Source organism: Electrophorus electricus, chromosome 14, assembly GCF_041902795.1.
Source record: "Electrophorus electricus isolate QZ-2024a chromosome 14, ASM4190279v1, whole genome shotgun sequence".
In the NCBI taxonomy this organism is placed as follows: Eukaryota; Metazoa; Chordata; class Actinopteri; order Gymnotiformes; family Gymnotidae; genus Electrophorus; species Electrophorus electricus.
This window is the reverse complement of record NC_137510.1, coordinates 20,508,315-20,532,878: the sequence shown is the minus strand read 5'-3', so window position 1 is coordinate 20,532,878 and position 24,564 is coordinate 20,508,315. Positions and strand designations below refer to the sequence as shown.

General features: G+C 41.5%; 2 protein-coding genes across 4 annotated transcripts in view; one reads left to right on the top strand and one right to left on the bottom strand.

The window, feature by feature from the left end:
- hapln2 (hyaluronan and proteoglycan link protein 2) overlaps positions 1 to 6,039 on the top strand; it is a 10,831-nt gene extending 4,792 nt beyond the window's left edge. Inside the window, exons 4-6 of the mRNA XM_027029350.3 lie at positions 1,717 to 1,833; positions 3,437 to 3,619; positions 4,653 to 6,039. Of these exons, the coding sequence (XP_026885151.2) occupies positions 1,717 to 1,833; positions 3,437 to 3,619; positions 4,653 to 4,930 (578 nt within the window). The 3' untranslated portion in view covers positions 4,931 to 6,039. The remainder of the gene's footprint in view (positions 1 to 1,716; positions 1,834 to 3,436; positions 3,620 to 4,652) is intronic.
- bcan (brevican) lies at positions 5,851 to 24,564 on the bottom strand. Of its 3 annotated transcripts, none has more exons than XM_027029347.3 (14): positions 22,077 to 24,564; positions 16,921 to 17,003; positions 16,176 to 16,538; positions 15,719 to 15,893; positions 15,329 to 15,456; positions 14,945 to 15,238; positions 13,944 to 14,849; positions 12,621 to 13,685; positions 11,880 to 11,987; positions 11,595 to 11,753; positions 10,523 to 10,605; positions 8,605 to 8,749; positions 8,153 to 8,335; positions 5,851 to 7,880 (listed from the first exon to the last, which is right to left on the bottom strand). In XM_027029347.3, the coding sequence occupies exons 1-14, from the start codon at positions 22,082 to 22,084 to the stop codon at positions 7,777 to 7,779; spliced, it is 3,804 nt and encodes a 1,267-aa protein (XP_026885148.2). In that variant the 5' UTR covers positions 22,085 to 24,564; the 3' UTR covers positions 5,851 to 7,776. The 3 variants fall into 3 exon arrangements, with proteins under 3 accessions (XP_026885148.2, XP_026885150.2, XP_081552865.1); XM_027029349.3 differs by having other exon boundaries at positions 13,944 to 14,801; XM_081696739.1 differs by lacking the exon at positions 11,880 to 11,987.

Genomic DNA, 24,564 nt, shown 5'->3' with positions numbered 1-24,564 from the left:
TAGCATGCCCCACCTCAGAAGATGCACCAACTGGCTCTGATGCTGTGTGGTCAACTCCTCTAGAGCAGGAAGCTTCCCCCACAGAAAATGAACACCGCGCTGACAAGAAATCCCAACTCTCTGCACCTGCTCCACTGCTAGCCATTATGGACAACTTTACTTGTCTCCTCTTTGCCCAACATTTCCTTCTTGATCGAGAATAGCCTCGGCTACTGCAAGGAAATCCACAACAATTCTGCATGCATCCTGTATTTGTGCAAGCCAGAAATTGTGCGCTCAGCTCAGATCCCACACAACATTTCCTCCCAGTTGTCAGATGTGCTATGTTAGATGCGGGGGGGGGGGGGGGACTCCTGCTTGTAGTAGCACCATTGATGAGCCTATGCTAATGAGAGTAGTGAGCTGATTTCTATCTACACTGCACTCGAACCTAGTCCATGGCAGCAGATAATCTTCCTGGTTTGGCATCAACAATGAGGTTGGTTGTTCTTTCTGGAGGCTACCTGTTTCCTGCTGGCTGAGGTTCGTGGCATTGACTGATGTGCTGTCCTCTCTTCCTACACTGCCAGCACAATTCATCGCTACTCAGGAGCCTCTCAACTTGTTGACCTCTCCTTGAGCTCCTATGCCACATAGCACTGTGTTGCTCCTTGACATCACTGTAATGTCTTTACACTGAGAATGATTTCTACCCTCTCTGACTCAGCAGTGGCTGCCTAGATGCTGGCTAGTGTAGTGAGTGGCACATACTGTCTCAGCTCTTCTGGCACATTCAGGAAGTGCTCTGGTGCTAACTCTTCCTGCGCAGTCTTCTCGATCGCTGGCTATGCCTGTTGACTCACCTTGCTCAACTCTGTTGTCAGAAAACTTATTCACTCTCCTTTTAGCTTCTGCCTCTCCAGGAGCAGTCACCGGGCTGACAACCCCATCAGCACCTGTCTGAGTTGTAGCTGGAGGACAACAGTCAACACCACTGTCATCATGTTGTTCCAGTGGTGTCATTCAGCCACGATGCCAGATGACGGCTTGCAGCTGTGTGGAGGATGGCTCCTGAGCACCCTCAACATTCTACCAGGGGAAGTGGATACATGCTTTTTCTCTCTCTATGTCTCTCTCTTCCCTAGTCAGCCACGTCGATCTCGGATGGCTGGACCCATCTCAGAAAGGGAAGGCATAATACTTGGTAGCCCTTTCCTCTGGGCTACATCTTCTTCACCACCTGCCTTTGAGTTTGTTATCTTCAAGCTCATTGACCCCATCACACCAATGTAGCATTGGTGCCGAAAAAGAACCAGAGAATACGATTTATGATCAAGACCAGGTCTTTTATTGCAAAGCAAAGATCAGAAAGAAGCAGAAAAGGAAAACAAACTAACAGGGAATATAGGAATTTGGGTGGAAGATATGTAAAACCATAGACACACAAAGAGAGGTAGCACATTTATATAATGCTAATTTAACCAAAAAGGAATGCAAACAAACAATGAACAAACATACACACAATTTAATAAAACACATTAAGAACATTATATTTAAAACAAAAAAAGTCAGCAGAGAGGCACATGGCATCCTGGGAGTCCTCAACATGCTCCTCTGTTCTTTCAGTGCCAAAGTATCTATAAGCTACAAAGCTTTTAAAGGTCCAAAGAAAAACAACTTTTGAAATCATTAACACTAATAATCTTTAATATTCTGGTGTAACTGCATATATTTCAGGGGTTGTGTTTCCCTATCAAAGCAGCCGTGGTCGGTACAGGTTTACCTTCTTGGATGCCAAAGACGCTTGTACAGGGCAGGACAGCACACTGGCAACATACAGACAGCTCTACAGAGGTAAGAAATAATAAATGTGACTTTGGGAGGCGAAGCAGAATGCAGAAATGAGCCATGCTGATGCAGACACAGAAGTTTATTCAACACGTAACAAAACCAAAACCAAAACATGAACAGCAACACAGAGCAAAAACAGGACAATATGCGGTACGTGCAAAGAAACAACAGGCCAGCTGAAAATAAGCGTGCATGGTTTAAACACCAACAAGGAATGACTAACACACAAGGACTTAAATATACATGTTAACAAAGACTCTAACGAAGGACAGGTGTAACACACAACCAACTAACAAGGGAGGAGCGTGGCCACAGACACAGACACACACACACAACAACACACACAGCACATGCTAGCACAGACAGGACAAAGGGGGTGTCGATGGGGACCAAATCTATGATGACAGGCACAGGGAACAGACACAAAAGGAGACCAAGGGGCCGACAAGATAACCATAACGGGAACAGGGACAGTGACAAGAACAGGTACATATAGGACAGAACCATATAAAAGAGTGGGAAGGAGTCCGGCGAGTCCTCCGGTCGCTGGTTGTGGCGAGGCCCAGTGAGTCCAGGAGGAGGCGCTCATCAACGGCTTATGTGATGACAGCGTCTTCGCCTCCTTGGCAGATGTGCTGGGGAGCCCATTAGATGAGGCGCCCACCTTGGAGTCAGGTGCTGGCGGGGCTTCCATCTCTCCCAGTCTGGGCTGACAAGCAGGCACACGGGCTCTGGGGTCATACGCACTAGGTGAGGGATTGTATCTTAGTGAATTTGGCGATGATGACAGAGCCTTTTTGGAGGGCACAAGGGGAAGATCGCGGGCTCTAGAACAGCGTACTCTGGGTGGAGCCTTGGGGCTCGGGGTTCGTTGCTATCAGAGTTCCCTGACATCGTTTCTGATCTGGAAGTAGGATCTTCATGGAGGGCCTCCTCAACCTCCATGGAAGGGTCCTTAGAGTGGCTGGACTCCGCTTCTGACCTGAGGCTTTCAAGGTCATCATAGTCCTTACCCTATTTCTCGTAACCATCCCAGTAGTCCAGGGGTAGCAGGTATGACCCTGCAGAGTCCAACATTGGACCACCAGGCACCCGAAAACATTTTCCAGTAGAACTCTACCCCTGCACCATCAGGGAGCATACCCAACAAGATCCATCCATGCGGGTTGGGTTGGAGTGGCTATGACACTTCCTTCCCTTCTTGGCTTACGGTTGGTGTTTTGAAAACAGGACAATATGTGGCAAGTGACAAAACAAACTCGAAACACAACAGGGCAGCATGCACGGATTAAACACCGGCAAGGTATGAATAACACACAAAGGCTTAAATATGTTAACAATGACACTAAAGAGGGAAGCATGTATCACACAACTGACTATCAAGGGAGGGGTGTGACAAGAAGTAGTAAGCCTCTGTTTTATTTTTCTTTATTTTAGTCTTTCATATTCAAGGTACAACACTTGCTATTTTTATACACTTACTGTATGGTAAGTTGTTACTTCACAAGTTGTTAGACGGTGAAGTAATATTTAGGGAGACTTCTATAGTTGCACTTTTAGGGAGATTTCTATAGTTATATTTTTCTATTGCTTATTCCATGTGTAGCATGGACAGAAGGTCTGGACTGGTGTAATGCTGGATGGCTAAATGATGGGACTGTCCATTACCCAATCCTGCACCCGCGGCCAGCCTGTGGGGCAAATCTTCCTCCAGGGATTCGCAGCTACAGAGCCCAGCACAGGACCAAGGATCATTATGATGCCTTCTGCTTCACGTCTACCTCTAAGGGTCAGAACAATATGTGATGGACACAGGTCCTTAGTGTCTTTAGCGGCTAACAAGTGTCCTATGTGTTAGCGGTTTTAAACTTTGCTATGTATCATGGTGCACCAGGCACCCTGCCCGAGGGACATGCTCACTGCCACACACACATAGCACCTGCCCCACTCTCAACCAATGTTTCTCGCCTACTGCACTCAGTAAGATGCCCTGAGGATGGTTGCTACTCTGCTGCATCTCACTGCCCCAAGTCTTACCACCCACGATTATATATTTTTTTGTTATACTTAGCCAGATTGCCACTGTGCTCTTTGTCAGTTCCTTTACTCTGCTATGGAGAATAAAAACTCCTTTTCAGCACTTGCGACCCTCTCCCACTCTGTTGTCAGACTATGTTTTTAACCAGATTTGTTAATTGGCATTTGCTCCTTTAACAAAAAATAATCTTAGTGACTGTAGCTTTACAGGTAATCACAGGGAATAGCTGCCATGGATTAATAGCCATGTTAACATGTTATGATTTTGGCTAAAGTGGGAAAGAACATGTGCTGGATGGTGGGCTGGATAAATGGACTAAAGAAGATAAACACAAAATGCTGCTGTGTTTAAGCGCACAGGAGAGAGCCTGTTAGAGAGAAAGATGGCATTACTGCATTGACATTTGACTTCCTACCATGTTCTTGTGATATTGGCAGCTATAAATATCATTAGAATGCTGTGATGGAAACAGCTGGCTTGCCAGTAACAGAAACCACTTTGTTGATTTTCCATTTTCCAATTATAGCATATTATATCAAGTCATTTTAATATCTGAATAGCACAAGTTATTCAAAAAGTAATTTAATTGCATATAGTAGGTTACCCACCATATTTCTGTTTAAAACATGCACAGTTTATTAACCATTCAATTTTACCATTCAATTTTTATGAATGCTTCACTGCCTTTGCTTCTTTTGAATAGTTTTAGAACTGATGCGAGTAGAGCAATGTGGGGCTCTTCTGCTCTGTGTGTAACTCTGCTGTGTTTGATACTTAACTACAGGTTCTGTGTTCTACATCTCTGGGCCACTGAGTTTTTCAGAGGCTGCACATGCCTGTCAAGAGAGAGGGGCAGTTCTGGCCCTTGTGGGACAGCTCTACTCAGCCTGGAAGTTCCAGGGGCTGGACCAATGCAATGGAGGCTGGCTGCAGGACACCAGTGTGCGCTTCCCCATCACCACCCCCAGGGAGCACTGTGGAGGAATCCCCCAAGCAGGGGTAGTCAGCTTTGGATTCCCCAGCCAAAGCCAGCGTCTCTATGGGGCGTATTGCTACAGGTAGATTGCCCCTGCAGCGAGTACGCATCTGCACAAGGCACATTGCTAAGGCTTTACTGCTACTGGTAATCTCGATGTGAACAAGATAAAGTGCAGGCATCACTGTTACAGTTTCCCAAACAACCAGCGAAAGGTGGAACTGTTGAATGGTTTTCTAGAATTAACATCTGTGTTTGCAGGAATATCAGATAATGTTTGGACATGCTTCGGCTTGTTAGAAATGCTTATCTGTGCATTGAACACTGGGAGTTTCAACACAGTACCGTTATGACATCATCAGTGTGATATCAGAAGATTTCTTTTTGTCTTTTATTTTATTAAACCAGGCCAATACAATATTTTAACATGGGTTCACCAGAGAGATCCTTGTTTGGGACATATCTACGTGTATATTGTCCTAAGGAGTGTTGTGAGATTTTTTTTGGTTTAAATCACTTTTGAGTATTTGAGGATTCTTCTTGTTGGGATTCACAGTGATGTACCCTGTTCTGTAGATCTGTATTTATTTGTCCAGTGATTCCTGGCATTCCTGTAGTAACTATATTAATAATTTGCTCCAACAAGATCAAATTCATCGTGTTGGGCATATTGGCTGAGAAGCCTCATAATATATGAAAAATCTATAACCAAATAAATTAGTGTATGCTACTATCCAGATGAAGTCAGAGTATGTGGTAACTTGAATTAATGCATAATTTATTGTCCACTCTAAAATACTCAAACAGCATATACTATAGCACACATTCTTGCATCTTAACCAGCTTTGTTTGTGAATCATTACCAAACCGCTGAGTCTTCTATATGGATTAAATTGTATGTATGCGCATTAAACACAATATTGTATATGTGTACTATTATAAATTCAACAGGTGGGTCTCACATAAGTAAATGTACTCTGTTAAGAAAAAACCCAATATCATTGGATACTGTTAGTAAAAGACTTGTTTTATTATTTTTGATGAAACCCCAGAACAAATACAGCATCCTACATGTTGCAGCAGTATTGCACCATATACCAGATGGCACCTTAAGGCTTGATTTCCCCCCCCCCAACACTGAAACAACAAAATATTGTATGATGAATAAAAGACGAATAAAAGTATCTGTAATGTAGTTCTGTGGGCTACCTTTTTATTTGACTTATTCTGTCTTAGTCTGACTTCTGTTGCATCCAAACTGTTTCTAAAAAGGGTAGGGAAAAATTCAAGCCACAAAATAAATTACCATGAAAAGACCTGTTTACAAAATCAGTAAAGTGCAAATTGCAATGACAGACCTAGAAACTGTTTAGTACATCAAAGACACATTCATTCACACATTTTACAGCCAATTAAAGGTTAAGAACAATGTTTTGTTGTTCTGAATTCCACTTTATTTGATAGATACTGATGCCAGTGGATGGAACAATGTGTACATTTTTGCCATCTTATGAATGTGTTAGAATCTGGATGGAAATGTTTTAAAAATTACAATTAGATTTAAATCACGCTCTCAAACAAACCTACGAGGAACAATTAAATAATTAAAATATCAATTTCTGTTAGCATGGGACAAAACATCTGTATGCTGAACCAAAAAGAATTTGATGTCAATAAAATGAGGAATAAAGCAATAAATTCAGGATATAGGTCAGTAAAACCATCATTATTACATAGAAAGTAAGGAATTCTGGTAAGAACTATTTCCCAGAGCAAGTTACAGACCTGAAAAAAGTAAGCACCAAATTGAAATGGAAAAGTAAAGCTTGTGTTTCACAGCCAGGCACCAATTAATCCAACAATTAGACCTCCTGGCTAAATATTTATGGAGAATTTTCATTGTTGGCCTAAAGCTCTAATACGGAACTGCTGAAACTATCAGGCCAGTTTTTGATCCTGTAAAAAATGGAATGGAAAAAGAGTACAGTGAAACAATGCTACCTGGTACTATTCACAGAGCTGGGCAGATGGGATCCTGATTCAGCTACTCCTAGTCAGAGATTTAGCTGGCTGTGTACTGAAGCGAAAGTTCCTGATCTTGAGCCTAGACTGCTCTTACAATGCATGGCTGAGAGGCACAAGTTTTACTGTGCACAAAGGCGTGAATGACAGCTGCTGGTGAGCATTAAAAACCTAATTTCCACAGTCAGGCTTAAGCCTGGTGAGCCAAGACTTGATCTTTTAATCCCTTTTTATCTTCCATAGATTCTTCTGGGCAACATATGATGTTTATCAAGGCTAGAAAGGCCAGGGACAAGTGAACAAATCTGTCTGTGATCGTGACGCTTGATGTGTTTTGGTTTTTACATTTATTTTTATTTTTTTTTTACATTTTACTTGGTGGAAACATTTTTTTATATAGTATATAATTTTATATTTATATTATTTATTTGAATTATGCATGTTGTTCTTCAAGCCTGGTTCACCTTGGTACACCCGTTGTTTAGCTATCATAATCTGCCTACTGAGAAACATAATGGCACTAAGATTTTGATGGGATGAAATTAAGTCATTATGAAACAGTGGCATCAGTTCAATTCAGACCAGCTGAGGTTAAAAGGTATTTGTTCCATTATGTTTTGATTTTTCACTTGTGCTTCCACATATGCTGCCATTGTGTTGGAACTGTGTTGTTCTACATTTACTTACTTTAGCGCTTTTTGAATTACGGGTCATAGAATTACAAAATAGGTAATTCAGTGTCATATTCTACAAAGAAAGAAACTGATAAAAGGAGTAGATGGTTGCAAGGGTGATGTGCAGATGGCTCTTATTCTAAAATGCTGCTGTAAGCATGCTTGGTGGAAGTCTCTTGAATGAAAGGTAAAAAAACAGAAGAGAAAATGATGAAACACTAATTGGTATTAAGTCTTCACCACTGTGTTTTGGCCTTTTCTGTTGCTGTGTCTTCTATGAATACTTCTTGGTTCTGAGCAGTGGGTAGTGTGATGGATTCTCCATTTGACTCATTCGGTTCTGTCAAATACAAACTGCATATGACCATGCCCTCATATTGATCTAAGTTACATTTGTGTCCACAAAATTGCATCTGAAATAGGAAAGCATCCTAAAATAGGATGGTCATTTCTGCACTAAGAAGGTGCATTTTACAGCCTTGACAAGCATTGATATGCATCATCTGAGTATTTTATCATTACTAGAGTTACCAGCAACCTCTCAATTACCTATATACAATATCTTGTCCCTAGTGGCTAAAACATGGTAACATCAGTGGAAGTCCTTCTTACTTGGCGTGCAGGTGATCTGTGGCTCCTCCCACTGCCCATTGCTTTGGCACCGGACGATGGGGTTGTGCCTCTGAATGAAGCCATCCTGGCAATGGTAACGCACCTGAGCACTGCTCTCATATCGCTGCCGCTGACGACCAAACAGCAGAGCGTTCAACACAACCGGGGGCTGGCCACAGAAAACTAAGGAAGAGGGGGCAGCGTGATTGGGCACACATAAATAAACAACAACAGAGGACTGTGTTAAGCCTTACCACCAACACCGTGAGTATTTTACATATTTAATTTTTAGGTATTTAGTCAAATAAATATTGTCAAAACCAGCATGTGTAACCTTGCTATGACCATAAATACTTAGACGACTAGAACTTTGTTCGTTTCTCCAATTATATGAAGAAACATAACCCTTTAAATAAGGTTACATGTATACAACCACTAGGTGGCAGACTCACCAATGCCCTTCTTGCAGGTGTAGGGCAGATGGTAGTTACAGGGGACATCACTCCAGCGCCCCTGGTCATGCCACACCATCACCACACAGTCTTCTCCAGACAGGAAATAACTATCAGGCTGTCCACGACACCAGTTCTCATACAGCTGAGTAAGAGAGAGAAAGACAGAAAGGAGGAGAGAGGAAGGAAGATGGACATAGGAAGAGAGAGGGAGGAGAACATCATTATTGTGAGGTATTTAGATCCTGTTTCTTCTTTTGTTGTCATGGGTATTATATTAAATGTACAAAATCCAAGTTCAAACGAAATGGTAAAAGCATTCAAACCAAAAAAGATGATTCTACACTTTAGTCGCATTGATCTGGGGAACTTCCTGCATTTTGTCTGGCATTATTATTCCTGGAGAGTATCTGACCCTGCCTTCTTACATTGTGGAGATATTTGTGCAAATTTATAGATAAAACAAAAGGATTCTGAACTGAACAGTGATGAGACACGTTTTAAGGTGCTTCCCTTAATGCCTCTTGGAAGAAAATGTCTGAGGTGTCTACTTCATATTTAAAGCCCAGTAGTGTCTATTGGTTGATTGAAATGTGCTGACACCTAAACATATTGCTGGACCTTTTATTGTGACCTCTGGGCCTAAATAGTTTCTAAGCATTGGTGTCTATAACATCTACATGACAAAAAGAGAGTGCATACACAGTTGTGTTGCATGCTTGAACATTTGAGTAGCCTCAGGGTAGTACTTAGGACATCATAACAGAGTATTTTTTAAAGGTGAAAATGGTAGTTACCTGCCCACAGACTGACCAGCCCTACAAGCACTGTTGCCACAACAGATCCCATACCCTCACTATGACACATGCCCATTACGGTCACAAACAGTTTTCTCTCCCACACAGGGAGAAAGGCAAGAAGCACAAAGTGTATATGCACATTATTTGTTGTCCATACTGACATGCGTAGAGGTCACTGATGTCACTAAGCTCTTACTTTCATCTTTCCTTTTAGCATACACTCACCAATCGCTTTATTAGAAACACCTCTGACATCTCATACTTACACTCACTGGTCACTTTTTTCTTCATCTTATAGGTGCATTTTCTGCTTGTGCAGTTATATTGTACTGATAGGAATGTGTAACTGGTTCTCGCAATGCCGTTAATAACTGCTCAGTTTCTGACATCATTTTGGTGGCAGATCATTCACAACACAGTGCTAACACTGGCATAGTAGGGCATGGGTGAGGGTTGAACTGGTAAAAGGTTGTCAAACATAGCAGTGTCACTGTGGTTTTTACACAATCACTGTAAGTCCACAAATTCTGAACAGAAATCAATGCGCCATTAGCTGTAAGAAACTCCCTCAAAGTGTTTCTAATGAAATAACGGGAGTGTATGTCTGTATACTGTAAATTTGTCTGCTGTATACTTTAGTTTTTTGTGCATGCTTTGGAAATAGTACACTGCTGAAGAAAGAGGTTGGCCCAGTGGTTTTTGGTTGTATAAATACAGTTCAGTACTACACATACCAAAGAAAGCAGTCATCAAAAAGAACAGGCCTCAACACTTGCACGTTCCAGCAAAAGAACGTTCTTGTAAAATAATCAAATTGCTGCAAACTGAGGAGACAAACATGCAGTGTGAATTTTAAAAAACTCTTTGATTTGGCTTAAAGGAACATAATCTTAGCACCATACTTAATTCCTTGAGAAATGTGTTATTTGTTGTTGTGTTGGGGGTGTACTAGAGTCTTTAGGAAAGAACAGTTTAGGAACACTGAGAGTCATTATTTCTGTTCCTATCCCAGCACACCACACTGGTTTGCCATTAACAACATAGACCAGAGGGCTCTGTAAGATGGGCCAGGGGGAATCATCACATTTCAGTAATGCGAGGGCCTCTACAAAGCTTACCAGTGGGTTGCCATCAGACCAGCGGAAGTCACCCTCAATGGTCCTGTCATTGAGGCCAGTCCACTGGTACTCCCTGTATTTATCTGTGGAAAGAAACCTGCATGTGAGTTAGATTCAGATTCATGCCTGAGTACCAGCACACACACAGGTCTACACATTGCAGGCATTAGTGACCTGAGCGACACACTGGTACACGCAGACGTGCACAGGAAATGTCACCCACCAGGATGCCGTGGGTTACTTTCCTTGCCAAAATTGTGCTACATGTTGTAATCACAAAAAGGGCATCACTTCTGTAAGCCTTGTCAACAAAAAGGTCAAAGTATAGAATCAAAAAACCTATAAAATGCAACTACAGCACTGGTATCTACCTTTTTGCTTGTATTTAACACATGGTATCTAATTTAAATGTAAAATTAATGAACATAAAAGTGCCATCCACCAAGCTTATCCTATTCAGATGGCAATCATTCAGTTTGGAATTTGGCATTCAATGGCAATGACATTTTGCTCCTTAACCATTGTGGGGGCAACATGGATCTAATCTGACTTCAGTGTGAATGTAGATACCTTATAACACTACACCCTAGTGGTTTGAATGATAAATTAGATATTACTTGTTTTCTGTGATATAATTTTATTAGGTATTTACATTAGTGTGTCTCACTCTCAAAGTAAAACTTAACATTTGTTTGTGTGAATATCAGTTATGAGACTGTGTAGGAGCTATGGATTCATAATATTTTAAATGTGTCTGAAATCATCTGTTAACCTTTATGGCTGCTCAATCAAGCCACTGATACACCTATCTAGTGAACTACATATATGGTGACGATGTATTGCTCTGTTGCACTGAGAAAAGTCCAACATCGACTGAAATGTTTGCACGTTATGTACTTTTGCATGTTTTTCACTGCATGCACACCAGTGTAATGGAACAACAGTTGGTGAGTCCTGTTTTGTCACACTGAAACCCCTTGGGTGAGTTCTGCAAAACTTCCACTTATCAAGCAAAAAGCAGTTTTAGATCAGGTGCACAAAGCAGCTTCTGTGAAGACCTGTTTAGACATACCGTTGAGGAAATGCTGCTCTTCGGGGGACATCACAGAGACCAGATGAGCAGCACACATCCGACAGTGTTGCTCCGCTGCCTCCCAGCTCTGGCGTTTTGAAAAGTGCTTATAACAGTTGCCCTGGAACTTTTCCCAGCCTGGTTCACACTGTTCCAGATCTGAAGAGGACAATACAGGAAGAAGCACTCATTAACAGTAAAGGTCAGAATCCAAAACCTCACATATAGAACACTATCCATTTAGGTTTTGATCTCATGCAGGGATCTCATGCAGAGAATTCTTACCATTTTGGCAGAATTCGCCTCCATAAGTTGGCAAGCAAAGGCATTTGACACCGGTTCTGATGTCTACACATGTGCCTCCATTTGCACATGGATTCTCCACACAGCTGTCTAAAACACACAGTTCCCACTGGTGAACCGACCAGTTCTGCCAGCTGAGGTTCCACTGGTTTAAAATGTGTATGTAAAGTGCAAGCGCAGACGATCTCAGCACATAACCAGGTGATATTGGTGGCTGACCACTAGGTGGGGACATTATATAGCAGGAGGAACTGTCTGTCTGTCTAAGAATTGTAACATGTCATTGCAGTGTAGTATACAAGGTTTGTAAAAAACAGGACATTTTGGACAGAGCTCCTTCATTAGCTATGCAAGAAAAGTGCTTCTGTAGCTCTAATGGAGAAAATTCTCTTTTTTAAACTAAGGACTAAGGCAAGTTTGCTTAAATCAGGCATCCAGTGTAAACCAGCTTGTTTCTTTAAGTGCATTAAACAGTTCAAATGGTCTCAAACATGTATTTTTGTGATATTATACCACAGTATAGTTTGTTGAAAGTAACATATAGAAAAAATTAGGCATTATACCAAAATTAAAATATTATAACAAAATTAATATTATAAAGAAGCAGACACAATTCTGAAACCATCAAATTTAAATAAAACAGAAACTAATTTTAATTAAACTATGTCACAACAGAAAATAAAAAATATTCCAATCATAAGGGATTGCTTCTAATTTTGATACCTGAAATGCCAGTTCTGACCAGCTGTGCTGCAGTGGTGGGTGGAGCCAGAGGCTGTGTTGGGGTGGGCATTTCATCCTCATCCTGGCCGTTCTCAGAATCGGCCGTTTTCGTCACATCATAGTCCTCATCTTCTTCGTTATCTCTTGCCACAGTGATGGAAGACCTCTGGCTTTCCATCAACTCTGCAGACGGAGCTGTGGTGGCGTCTGATTCAGTGGAGGAGTCGGTGCTGTCTGTGATGAGCGTGTCATCCCCACTGATAACCACATCTGCCCTGAACTCCTGCGGTGGGGTGCGAGGTGCCAGAGTGTTTGAGCTGGGCATCAGTGTCGTACCTGAGAGCAGCATGACCTCCACTATAGAAAGAGTGGTGTTGGAATCACTCTGAGTGTCATTAGCATCTGTTGCATTCAGAATCAGCAGCTCTGTGGCGTTGAAGGATAAGCTGGATGTGGGGGTGGGATAGGGAAGGTCGGGGTACTCTGTGACTGAAGAGCCTCCTCCAGAAGCCTCTTCCTCTCCTAAAGAGTCTCCCTCATGGCTACTGCTGCTGCTGCTGTTTTGATTGGAAGCTGCATCAGCCTCACTGGACAGAGTTGTCACTGTGGAGAGGACATCAGGTGCTTGTCCAAGCTCCTTCTGCTCCACCTGCTCCACCTCTTCCTCCACAAAGCTGTAGTTGGACATAGTACCAATCTCTGGAGTGCTACTCTCCGGTACAGGACTTTCCACCTTGCGAGGGGAACTTACTTCCACCTCCAATGTCTTCTGAGTAACTGATGTGCCCATCAGGTGTAGCACAGGTGTGGTCAAGAGGGTCGCTAAAAGGTCATCATCATGGTCTCCAGAACCATCAATGAACTCTGGACCAGCAGTAGATACTTGATTTTCTCCTTGGAGTAGAGGGGTTATAGTCACAGCTGAGTCATGAACACTCTCAGTACCATCTGAACTGAGAGACAACATTATGGTTGGGGCTGAAGTATGTCCTTCTTCGTGCCCAACTCTGTCCACAGCACCAGAAATTTTTTTCAGGCCAACCTCCTCATGGCTGAGCCCTAAACCTGTTACAGAGTTAAACAAATATTTAGTTATAATTTTAAATACACTCAATTCACATGATTTAAGACAATCAATTTCAACCAAACAAAGAATAATTTAAAAAGAAATTCTGAATATCATGAATAATCCAGCACACATTTGTTTTTTAAACCAACATGAGTATACTGATGCAAGTTTCACTTAATTTACCATTATATGATGTTCCATTTCACATTTCCACTGATCACAAACTGAAAAGGGGAAAGATTATAAAAGCTTACTCAGTGTAGGCTGAATGAGATCTGTCAGTGAATAACTCCTAGTGGTGGTTTCATATAAAGTATAATCATATGAATCTTGAGTCAGGGTGGTAAAGGGTGCAGGCTTTTCTGTAGCTGGTGAGGTCATGTCCCCTCCTGATCCCTCAGAGGTTCCTGAAGTGGTGGTTCGAGCCACACTGTTCAGACTTTCTTTTGATATCATTGGAAGAGTGGCATTTCCTGCATGCATTTCTGCTATAGTCTCAAATTCATCCACATGGCTTCCATCTTCATCATCCAGGTTAGTCTCAGGCATAGGTTGGAAATGTTTGGATCCTCCAACCTCACGAACCTCAGAGGGTGGCCCCAAGCTGTCGGTTTTAGTTGCTGGTTTGCCCTCTGTATATGTTTCATATTCCACTCGCTCGCCTGCTTCAAGGTTAGTGTCTGGCATAGGCTGATAGTGTTTATGATTGTGAATTTTCTTTTCATAATGTGTTGTGCCAATCTCTGCATCTGGATTTTCTACTTGCTCACTCTGTTTGGGACTGGGCTCGAGGTGTATCTTTGGCACAAATTCAAAACCAATGTGGCTAGTGAGCACTTCTTTCCATGAGTCCTGAGTTGACTCAGGTTCCCATCCATATGTTGCTGAGGTGGTGAGAACTTTCTCATTGATGATGGTTGCATAAATGTCACTATGTGGAGATGGTGTAGGGTCATGTTCATTTGGCTCCACAGGTGTCTGTTCGCTGGAGAGTGGTAAGGTCTCAACAGCCCCCTGAGCCTCGTTCACTGTGTGCTGAGTCATATATCCCAGACTGAACAACTCCTCAGGCTCAGCTAAGGTCACGATGCCCTGCCTGTCCTCCTCTTGCTCTGTGGGTAAGTAACGAACAGGAGGCACTGTTTGAAAATTGAGGTTTCCTGTGGACAAAAAAATTTCAAACAATAACTACTGGGCAGCCTTATTGGCAATGCGTATGAGTTTACATTAAAGATGCCCAACAGATGCCAGTTACCCCTGAAGCAGTAGGCGTCGTGACGAATGTGAGGATCAGGGAAGCCTGTCTGGTTGCTGAAGCGGTAGACTGTCTTGACGCCAGCCTCAGAGCCCCCACATCGCTCCCGTGGGGTGACGATGGGATAGCGTACGCTGCCGTCAGCCAGCCAGCCTGGGTTGCAGTGGTTAAGGCCATCATTCCATGCAGCATAGAGCTGGCTGGTGGTGGCCAACTCTGCACCCTGCTGCTCACAGTACGTCTTAGCCTCAGGCAATGTGAAGCGCTCGGGACTGGACCCGTGGAATACCTCACCTGAATTGAATATTTGGTCGAAAATCAATTAAGTATAAATAGTATGACTGTTAATTGCTATATAGATGTTAAATAAATAACACTGCCTACCATGAATGTTCTCTATGTAGCAATACACATCAAAAAGCTCATTTTGATCCATCATGCCATAGTTTCGGATGCCTGGTAAGCCATCCATGTCTCCAAAACAGCCCTCCCGAGGCATATGGATAGGATACCTGAAATAGGGTATTTAATATTTATTAAAATAATTTAAAACCAAATGTTACATTCTTATTTAAACACTGCTACCCAAACACTACAAAGGTTATAAATAATAAGATGTACTGTTCATAGCATATACAAAACAGCTCATTGCTAAAACAGCTTGCTGCTTATCATATAAATAAAAGTGATGAAGATATCACTTATCCACCTATTAAAAATGGGCAGAGCTAATAAGAACAGTTTTTAGGACTAGTTATCCAGTAATCCACACACCTGACGGAGCCATCTGCTAACCAGCCAGCATCACACTGCTCATAGCCACTGTGGTACGCAGCCAGAAGTTGCTCTGGGGTGGCAATCTGAGCCCCGATATCCTCACATGCATCCTTGGCCTCATCAAAAGAGAAAGCATAGCGGCTGGAGGCATGTCGATAGTGGAACACCACACCTGAGGACATTCAGTACTTCAGTACCCATATGGCTTTGTAAAGGTACCAGTTGGACTCTTATAACCATTAGCAGTACAATTTATAGCAACAGCTATGGCATATGCAGTACCACTCATTACAAACAGCAGCAACAAAGCCTTCTAATTCTATAACGAACCACCAAAAAGATCACCACATGCATTACTGATTGTTACACCAATAATCATATCCATAAAATTATTGAAGGCACCGAACATGAGTATTTTAGTTTTAGGGTTTTATGCTGACAACAGGACAATGACCTTTGACTTTGATCTGTGCCAGGGCGTGAGCATCCTCCAAGCCGTTCTGGACCTCACAGCGGTAGAAGCCTGTGTCGTTGTGCCTCAGGCCGTCCAGCTGGAGAGTGAGTTCAGCCGAGGAAGAGGCATAACCGGGCAGTGAGGCACGTCCCTTATAAAGTTCGCTGACCTTCATCCTTTCCCCTTGAGCCACCAGGATCTCAGTCTCTCGGTCTGAGGAGAGCTTGCTCCACTTCACTCGTGCCAAGGAGAACATAGCGTGGCGGCCTGATGACACGAAGCATGGCAGAATCAGGGAGCCTCCAAGCACGGCCGACACAGGGGGGCTGTTGGGAATGGTGACCTGGAAGAGCCTGGAATCATCTGAGGAAAGGACATAACGCAGCTCAGAATGTGACAATGTGAGTGAGGGGTGCATAACAACAGAACATTCATCTGGTGGAAAGCTAGCATGTTAGTGTCCATGGGGAGAGAAAATGTTCTTTCTTGCTGACAGTTCAAACTTGAAGCCCACTTCAGGTGGTGCATAGTTACAGTAAGAGTTTGAGTCCTGAAAATAACCCACTGACAGATTAGACTTCACAGTTCTGCCCTTGGGCTTGTTACCTTCACACAGTAGGAGACCAAAACTTATAGAACAGTGTCTGGGGAGGCACAGTAGCAAAATACAGATAGGCCTCCATGTGCCTGGTGTATCAGGTCTCATAAATCATGGCCTGAGTGTCAGTAAGTGGAGGTGACACACCTGGTGCTGGTCTGGGGACAGCAGAGGACGGCAGCACAAAGGGACAGATGGCACACAGCAGTAGATGCAGGAACATCACTGAACTGAGGAGAGAATCGGGGGGGGGGGGGATAGAGTTGGGGGGTTATGCAGGAGAAGACAACAGCAAGGCTAAAGTCAAGCATTTTAACTGGTACTGTAAGGTCAGTTTAGTGTGGGAGGCAAATTTTGCTGGTAAAAAAATGAAGCATGTGATCACCTGAAGAAAACAGCACAACAAAATGACATGCCACTACAACATAACATTTTTTTGTGTAGGCATTTATCTGCCCGTATTCTGTCTAGTCTCAGTGTAGAGCACAGAGTATTCACTGAAGATTGCCTGAAAAAAAGTAAGAGGAAAAAAAAAAGAGTGATTGAGAGAGTGAGAAAGTTAGTGAATGAGTGAGAGTGGGAGAGAAAGAATGCTAAATGTGTGTTTATCCTTTTGCTGTTGCCAGATTGGAGATAAATCATGAGCATCATCTCTTATGGCACACCTTCTACAACTCAAAACGTCTTTAACTTTCATTTGATTATCAAAAATAATTGAATATTAATCTATTCCAACTCTACTAAGAGACTTGGCCATTAGAGAAGCGTAAAAATGAATAAGAAAGAACAAGGACTAAATAATTAAATGATGCTGGTTCAAGAAATCTTTCACAACAGTGCTCTTCTTATAGGGTTTGAACTGGCTTTGATTTCTGAAAAGTTTTTTTGTTGTTGTTGCAGCACATCTTTATTTGTTTTGCATTTGCTTATCTTTATCTTAGACATCATTGTGGCTTCACATGTGCATGTGACTTTTGACTCAGCAATTGAGGATTGCTGAATAGGGGATCTGGCAACCTTGCAAGCTCTCCAGCTGGCTTGAGCTGGGGCTCGGTAGGCTTTAGGAGCTATGGAGTGTGCTTAGAATTCTGATGATGCAACAGACTAGCTACTCTGTTCTTAACTACCAAAAACACTGTACTCAAACATTTTCTTCTCTGCTTTGTGCTCTTCTCATAACACACCCGTTTCTATTAGTCATTTCAGCTAACTTGGGGGAAGTTTTTAATCAGATTTCGTAAGTCTAAAAGGAAAAGTGGAAGAAATTAAAAGAAAGGACCACCTGTTAGAGCCACTGCACTGATCTTTGTGAGGGCTGTATGAACTACACAGTCTTGCTGTAAGGAAAGCCTAAAAAGCAGGTCAGACATTGGTAGACAGTCAAACAGTGGTGGACTTTCCAGATGTGTTTGTTCTGTAGTTATAGGGAATACAGAGAGTTCCCATTATTGCGTTAAGTAGATAATTCACAATGTGGGGCTGAATATTAGTACAACAAGCATTAGGGGAAAAATATGTACAGTAATACTTAGGATTATTAGATTTGTCTATGCATTGATTAACAAAAATAGGTCAGTTACTTAAGGTTTACACAAAACTACCTACATTGAAGATTGCCATATAGTGTAATTAGAGTGTCTCTCTCACAGAGAGAGAAAAAAAGAGATTTTTACACGATGTGAAATTAAAGGCGTCTGGGAAAGGACAAACCACTAGTCTGGGATATTACAGTGTAATAGCACCCATAGAGATGGAATTAAATGTACGTGGACAACAGAAATTTGAATACATCACAGACAGAAATCGGCAGAGATCCAGAAGGAAGCCTAAGTAAATAAATTTGTGTGTATTGAGTGTATTGTGCTTTTGGGTTGGTGCTAAACTCACAACAATAGACTACAACTCAAACTACACTTAGCTCATTAGAAAATATATAGGCCTTCACTCCTCAATAAATGTTTAAAAGTAGGTTTATGAACTGGCCTGAGTAACAACTTTAGCATTTGACCATGCTGCCTACCTGCTCTAAAATGTTCAGAGACCTTAAGACGCCAATTTAAAAGTTAAAAAAAACCCCACCACCACAGCAGTATTTTTTTTTTACTGCCAAACTGCTCTTGTTATAAGATGAAAGTTGTTTTTTTTTTAACCACAAATTCTTAATGTTACATATTTTTTTTTGCTTTGAATTACAGCACAGGACATCACCACAGATGTGGCACAATAAGAATTTGGATCCAGAGATCCAAGAGCAGTGGTTTTCCTGTAAGTATGCAACAGGGCCTACAAAGAAGTAATCCACTCTGTTGACATGAAACCTTTAGACACAGAAGAGCATCATGGCATCCTGGGGCTCTTCACAAAGACATGGACAAACAAGGCCATGGCAGCAGAGGACGGAAACAGAGGGAGGGGGCATGTCTGAGAGCGCTGAAGATTGCCATTAACTACATGAAAAGAGAGAAAGTGCTGTGCTCAGCAGAAAATCACTGGGTGTGTGCTGGACATCTTCGCCAGGGTGAATCTTGGACTTAATGCTTGGCTTGGGAGGAAATTAGAGAGGCGCTCCTAATTTTCGGTGGCAATTTCCAGAAAGCCTCTGAGAAAATGGAGGCAACCTAAATGGAAGGAGACTCAGCAGGGAACACCTAACCTTACAATTAAGCTGCCAGCTCTCCCCCCATTTAGCCCAATTCCTCTTCTTAGGAAGCCACTGCCTCCTCTGTCTCTCCTGCCCTGCCTGTCTAGCATTTATAAGACTGGTTGTTAATTGTTAAGAGTATCAGGGCAGTCAGCTCTGATCCACATTTCTGTCCCCTGAAAATCAGTCTTCCTCACTGCTCTAAGCGCATGGTCTACAGCCATCACCACATTTCCACAGTTTAGCGGAAAATGAGTGAGACCGCTCACTCCGGGGATGAGTGAGGGAGACGCAGTCCTGCAAATTCAGGAGCATTAGTCAGGCGTCATCACTATGGCCTGCGTCTGTAATACAGAAGGACTCTGGGAAATGGCACCGGTCCGGGAAGAGGCCAGGCTTTCCTGCGAGACATGGAGAAGGATCAAGTCAAGATGAATGGAATAAGCACGAGAAGGAAAGGAAGAAATTGGCAGGGACCCTGAAAGAAAGGACAGAGAGACAGAGTGCGTTGCTCTGCGATTATACCAGGCCACGTGACAGCACTTTTTTATTTATAAACCAGATTTATATGCCAAGTGTAATATTATGGCTAGTTCTTTTTTTCCCTTTGGGCAGTTTAGAATGAGGTTTTATAAACGGCGGGCCCATGCCTTTACCAGCACGCTGTTATCACTGTGGAATGTAGCTTTGTCTACTGCTCTTCCTCCTCTCATGGCACGAACCTGACCATGATGGCTCCTCCCCCACTTCGCAAGGAGCCCACCCACCCCTTTCAACCTCATACCATGCGGCAACCAGCACCTGGTCAGATGCATAGATGCAAATCATGATATAGGAAAGATGGAAAGTAAGTGTACAAGAGAGTTATGTAATACACATTGGGGTACATCTGCCTTTTTACATCCTCTGCGACACGATGACTGCACAAGTCTGCAGGTCTACTGTATGTATGTGTATACACAATCACATACATGCAACACAGAAATGGCTGATATGCCTAAACTGTGTGCTTCCTGTAGGTGGGGTCAGACATGACCTGGAAGGGATAGTCCAAATGTCAAGAAATCCCATCTGTTATTCCTCAGCAAAGACATGTAAAAATGAGGGGGAAGACAGCAGTCAGTATTTTTTAATGCTCAAAATTAAGAGAGAGTGAAGACAAGCTGGTAAATATTCCTGTGCTTTCTTCCATACACACTACCAATCAGACTTTCTCAGTTCAGGTGATCCGATGTAAGATTTCATTGCAGAGGATCCAGGTATGACTGGATAACACACAATGTGAGAGACTAGCTTAGGATAAGTGCGTGCAAGAATACTGTAGGTAGTGGACAGTCTCACTTTATCATCTGGATAGATTGTACTGTGCCAAAAACATGGCATATAAATCTCAGCTTTGTTTATTGCAGTTTAAATGGCTTCACTAACTTCACTTGCCAAACACTAACAGGTAGAAATGAATCACCTTCATGGAAGGCACAGACACACAAGAAGTCTGGCTCACTGTGCGTGTACATTTCTGTTTCTCTCTCTCAAATTCCAGTCTGTTCCCACCCCTGGCCTGTCTCACAGGTGAATGTCTAAAAAATTCATTAACCCTCTGAAATTGTTAATGTATACAGCACAATAGTGCACATCCCTTAGTTTCAGGTATGGTTCTGGCCTGAACAAAGTGCTTTTGTAATTCTGAAGGGTGAACCAAGAACGTGTATCACCATTCTAAAGAGCAGTCTCTCTCAATAAGGATCCGGTGTGCAGAACACACATCCTGAGTATCCTAAGCAACTATATGGTAGTAAGACACGCTACGGAAACATCGTTATATGTGGAAAGATTGTAACTCTATAGGCCCTCACAGATAATGCATAAAATGGATGGATCATTCAAACACATATTGTTACATGTGAGTGTGTCACTGAGTTCAATTACAAGTGGAAAGCATGCAAACCATTATGCCACTAGTGAATAGCATTTGTAAATTATTCCTGTTATTGTAAAGAAAAAGTTTTAAAAGTTTTACATTACTAGATAAAAATATGAATGTCATTATAAGGGATATGGTGTAAAATTGCATGCAGTTCATGGCTGAGGCAGATTAATCTGATTGCAGACTGTTTCGGACAGCTATAGAGTCTATATAAGGAAACGGTTTCATCCTAAAATGTCAAGAACATATATACATATATATATATATATATATATATTATATATATATATTTTTTTTTTTTTTTTTTTTTTCCCCAGCAGTTGATGAATGTATGAGCGCGACAAAATTCAAGGTATCAGTTACACGGTAATTACAATGATATACCAGCGGTACAAAAGTTAAATCTTAAACTTACCCGCCTACGTACTACCTCCACCACCAACACCAAAATAATTAAATTCAAAGAATTACAACTGCACAAAAAGCGCTAATAAATAATGAAAAGTACTGTCGACAAGACTGCCGTACTAGCAACAGCTTTCTCACCTAAAATAACATTTTAAATAGAACAGTAAATATTCGCCCACCAAGACCCAATAGACACCTAAAACGAACTAGCATAAACCAACGCCAACTATCAACTAAGTACAATAAAAACTTCATGCATCAGTCTTCATCTTGTGCACGAATTACGCCGGGAATACAGATTGGATAAAAAGATCCAGTTATACATACCGTATCATCAGAAAGCACTTTTCATTGACGGCAATGGCTAGTTTTAAAATGTCCTTCAGGTAATCTAATTTTTAGTCGTTCCAACAGTGTAAATCGCTAAAGATGGCAAGCTTGTGCCCGAAGCGGAGAAAAGGAGACGTGGAGGAGATCAAGCATGGACGAGATGGGTAGCAGAGAACGAGCGCAAGGATTTTCAAACAGCCTTCTTCCATTAACCGATAGGGCGTACTGTTTTATTTGTCCTGTGGGACGATTGAAAAAGTGGGATGAGAATTGAATGGACATTGATTGGTCAGATAGATGTGAATGGCCCAAAGCAAAAGGACTGTTCAGAGAAACCGATCCTCAACGACTGGTTCAAGTTTTTTAACTGAATTATGAAAAAAGGCATTTGAACACAGACAAATAATCTCAGCAATAAGCATCTTTGATTAAGGTTGTGCACGCGAAAGATCCACTTATTTTCAACGTTACAGAATAAAAAGACCAGGAAAATGCAACCCACCACGTTTCCTTCTCTGAATCATATAAACGAGCATAACCTTAACCTGGAAGCGTGAAGGCTTAATTGGGCGGGCGCGCGTTTCACACTCGCGTCGGTCGTAACCATACTATCAAATATGAGGCATTTTAAAAGGCGAATGTGCAAATAATAATATTAATAATAATAATAATAATAATAATAATAATAATAAAGCACAATGCATCCTTGATGTTCTCATAATTTAAAAAAAAATGTTATGGACTACTCTTGAAACACACACGTGTACAAATCATTCCCATCACTCACATTTCAGTTCATTTTTAAAATTCAAATCAAGCATAAATTTACACTACCCATATTATGCCATATACTATTTTTGTTCGACTATATGACTTTTTTGCAAGTACGCTATGCATTTATTCTGTTTAATACATATGAAGGAATGTTTGTCATCTTGAAAGCTGCAAACTGTAGTTATTATTCCAAGCATTCCTCTTGACCTTGCAAGTAAAAGGATCTGTGTTAATGTGTAGATCATCTACAAGTGATGCACAGAAGAAATTCTCAAAACAGGAATAAGCCACACACTCCTCTCCACCTGTGCAATAAGCAAAAAAAAAAAAAAAAAAAGCAAACAAATGGACTGGTGAAGCAGTGGCCATCCACAGAGGAGCGATATGTATGTACTTCACATCATATCTATGTGCTGCATGTGACTCATTTGTGATTCAAGGCCTCAAACATTAACCAAATCCATTTGATTAATGTCTGGACACCGAGGTACTGAGGCGTCTAGCGGCAAACAGAGTGAATCAGGGTGAATTTGCCTCTCTGCAGCTGGGACGACCCACAGAGTAAGAGGAGGGTGAATACAGCTTATTCTCACTGACCAGCCGAAGTATCAAACACTGGAGGAATTTAACATACGGGCAAACAACAGGCAGCCTAGATGGCTGCCAGCATGGGCAAACTTCATCATTAGCTGGGGCCCGAATACAGACTAAGAACATCCAGGTGGTCATTATATCTTATAACCCTTATAGAGGTGGGTAGAGTAACTGAAAACCAGTTATTTCAGTGACAAAGTGACCAAGTAAACAAAGTCTACACAAGAAAACAATAAAATAAATAAATAAATACATTTTTAAAAAGCAAGTAAAAACACTTATGTTCTGAGTATCCCAGTGTAATTCTTAATACAAATAGAATGTTTCTTTTTTTGACCAGATGAGGTGCTGTTACCAACAGAACATTACTAAACACCAACTAAATGTTAAAATATAACTAAAATGATTTAAATGTATTCCTCACTAATACACTCCCGTATTATTACTTTAGTAGAATTAAAATATGTTGCTTAAGTATGCAAACTGAAGAAATACAAGTACTCACTACCAGCCTCTGCCTTTATGCCTTAAAGAGAGACTCAAGGTTGTTGCTTTGGATGTGGAAGAATGTGGACGGTTCCATGAAAAGCGAAACCCAAAACATTAGACAGACATCACAAAGGGCATCATGGGATAAGTTAGAAAGATTCTCTCATGGTGATGAACTTTTTACCTTAGAAAAATACATTTATATATAACAAATATTAACAGCCAGGACTGAAAAACAATGTATTAAAATGTTATAGATCACTTAATGATAAATTTGTGCTATCCAATTGTCCCTTATTATCAACGTGAAATACTGAGAGATAAATAAGACTAATGAGCCGCCAATCCCATGTTTTGATAAACCCTGAAATAAAGTCCACAGGCAAATCAGATAACTACTAACATCTATTTAAAGTAATCTGCTTGTATTATAAATGCAGCTCTCTTATCCCTTACATCTTGGGAATGAATGCATGCATATTTCTTCAAACAATTAGATACTATAAGGTAAAATTTGCTGTCAAATTAGTATATTTTCTACATGAATATGATTAGTTTATGTTCGGCTGATTACACCCCACTTCTTTGTCATAGGAATACAGATGCTTAGCATTCACAGTGTTTTAAA

Coding starts and splice junctions, on each gene's coding strand:
- bcan (XM_027029347.3), bottom strand. Junction 15,457..15,718: donor TTAGCAGATGGCTCCGTCAG/GTGTGTGGATTA, acceptor ACCCTATTTCAG/GTATCCTATCCATATGCCTC. Junction 15,239..15,328: donor CTACATAGAGAACATTCATG/GTAGGCAGTGTT, acceptor TATTCAATTCAG/GTGAGGTATTCCACGGGTCC.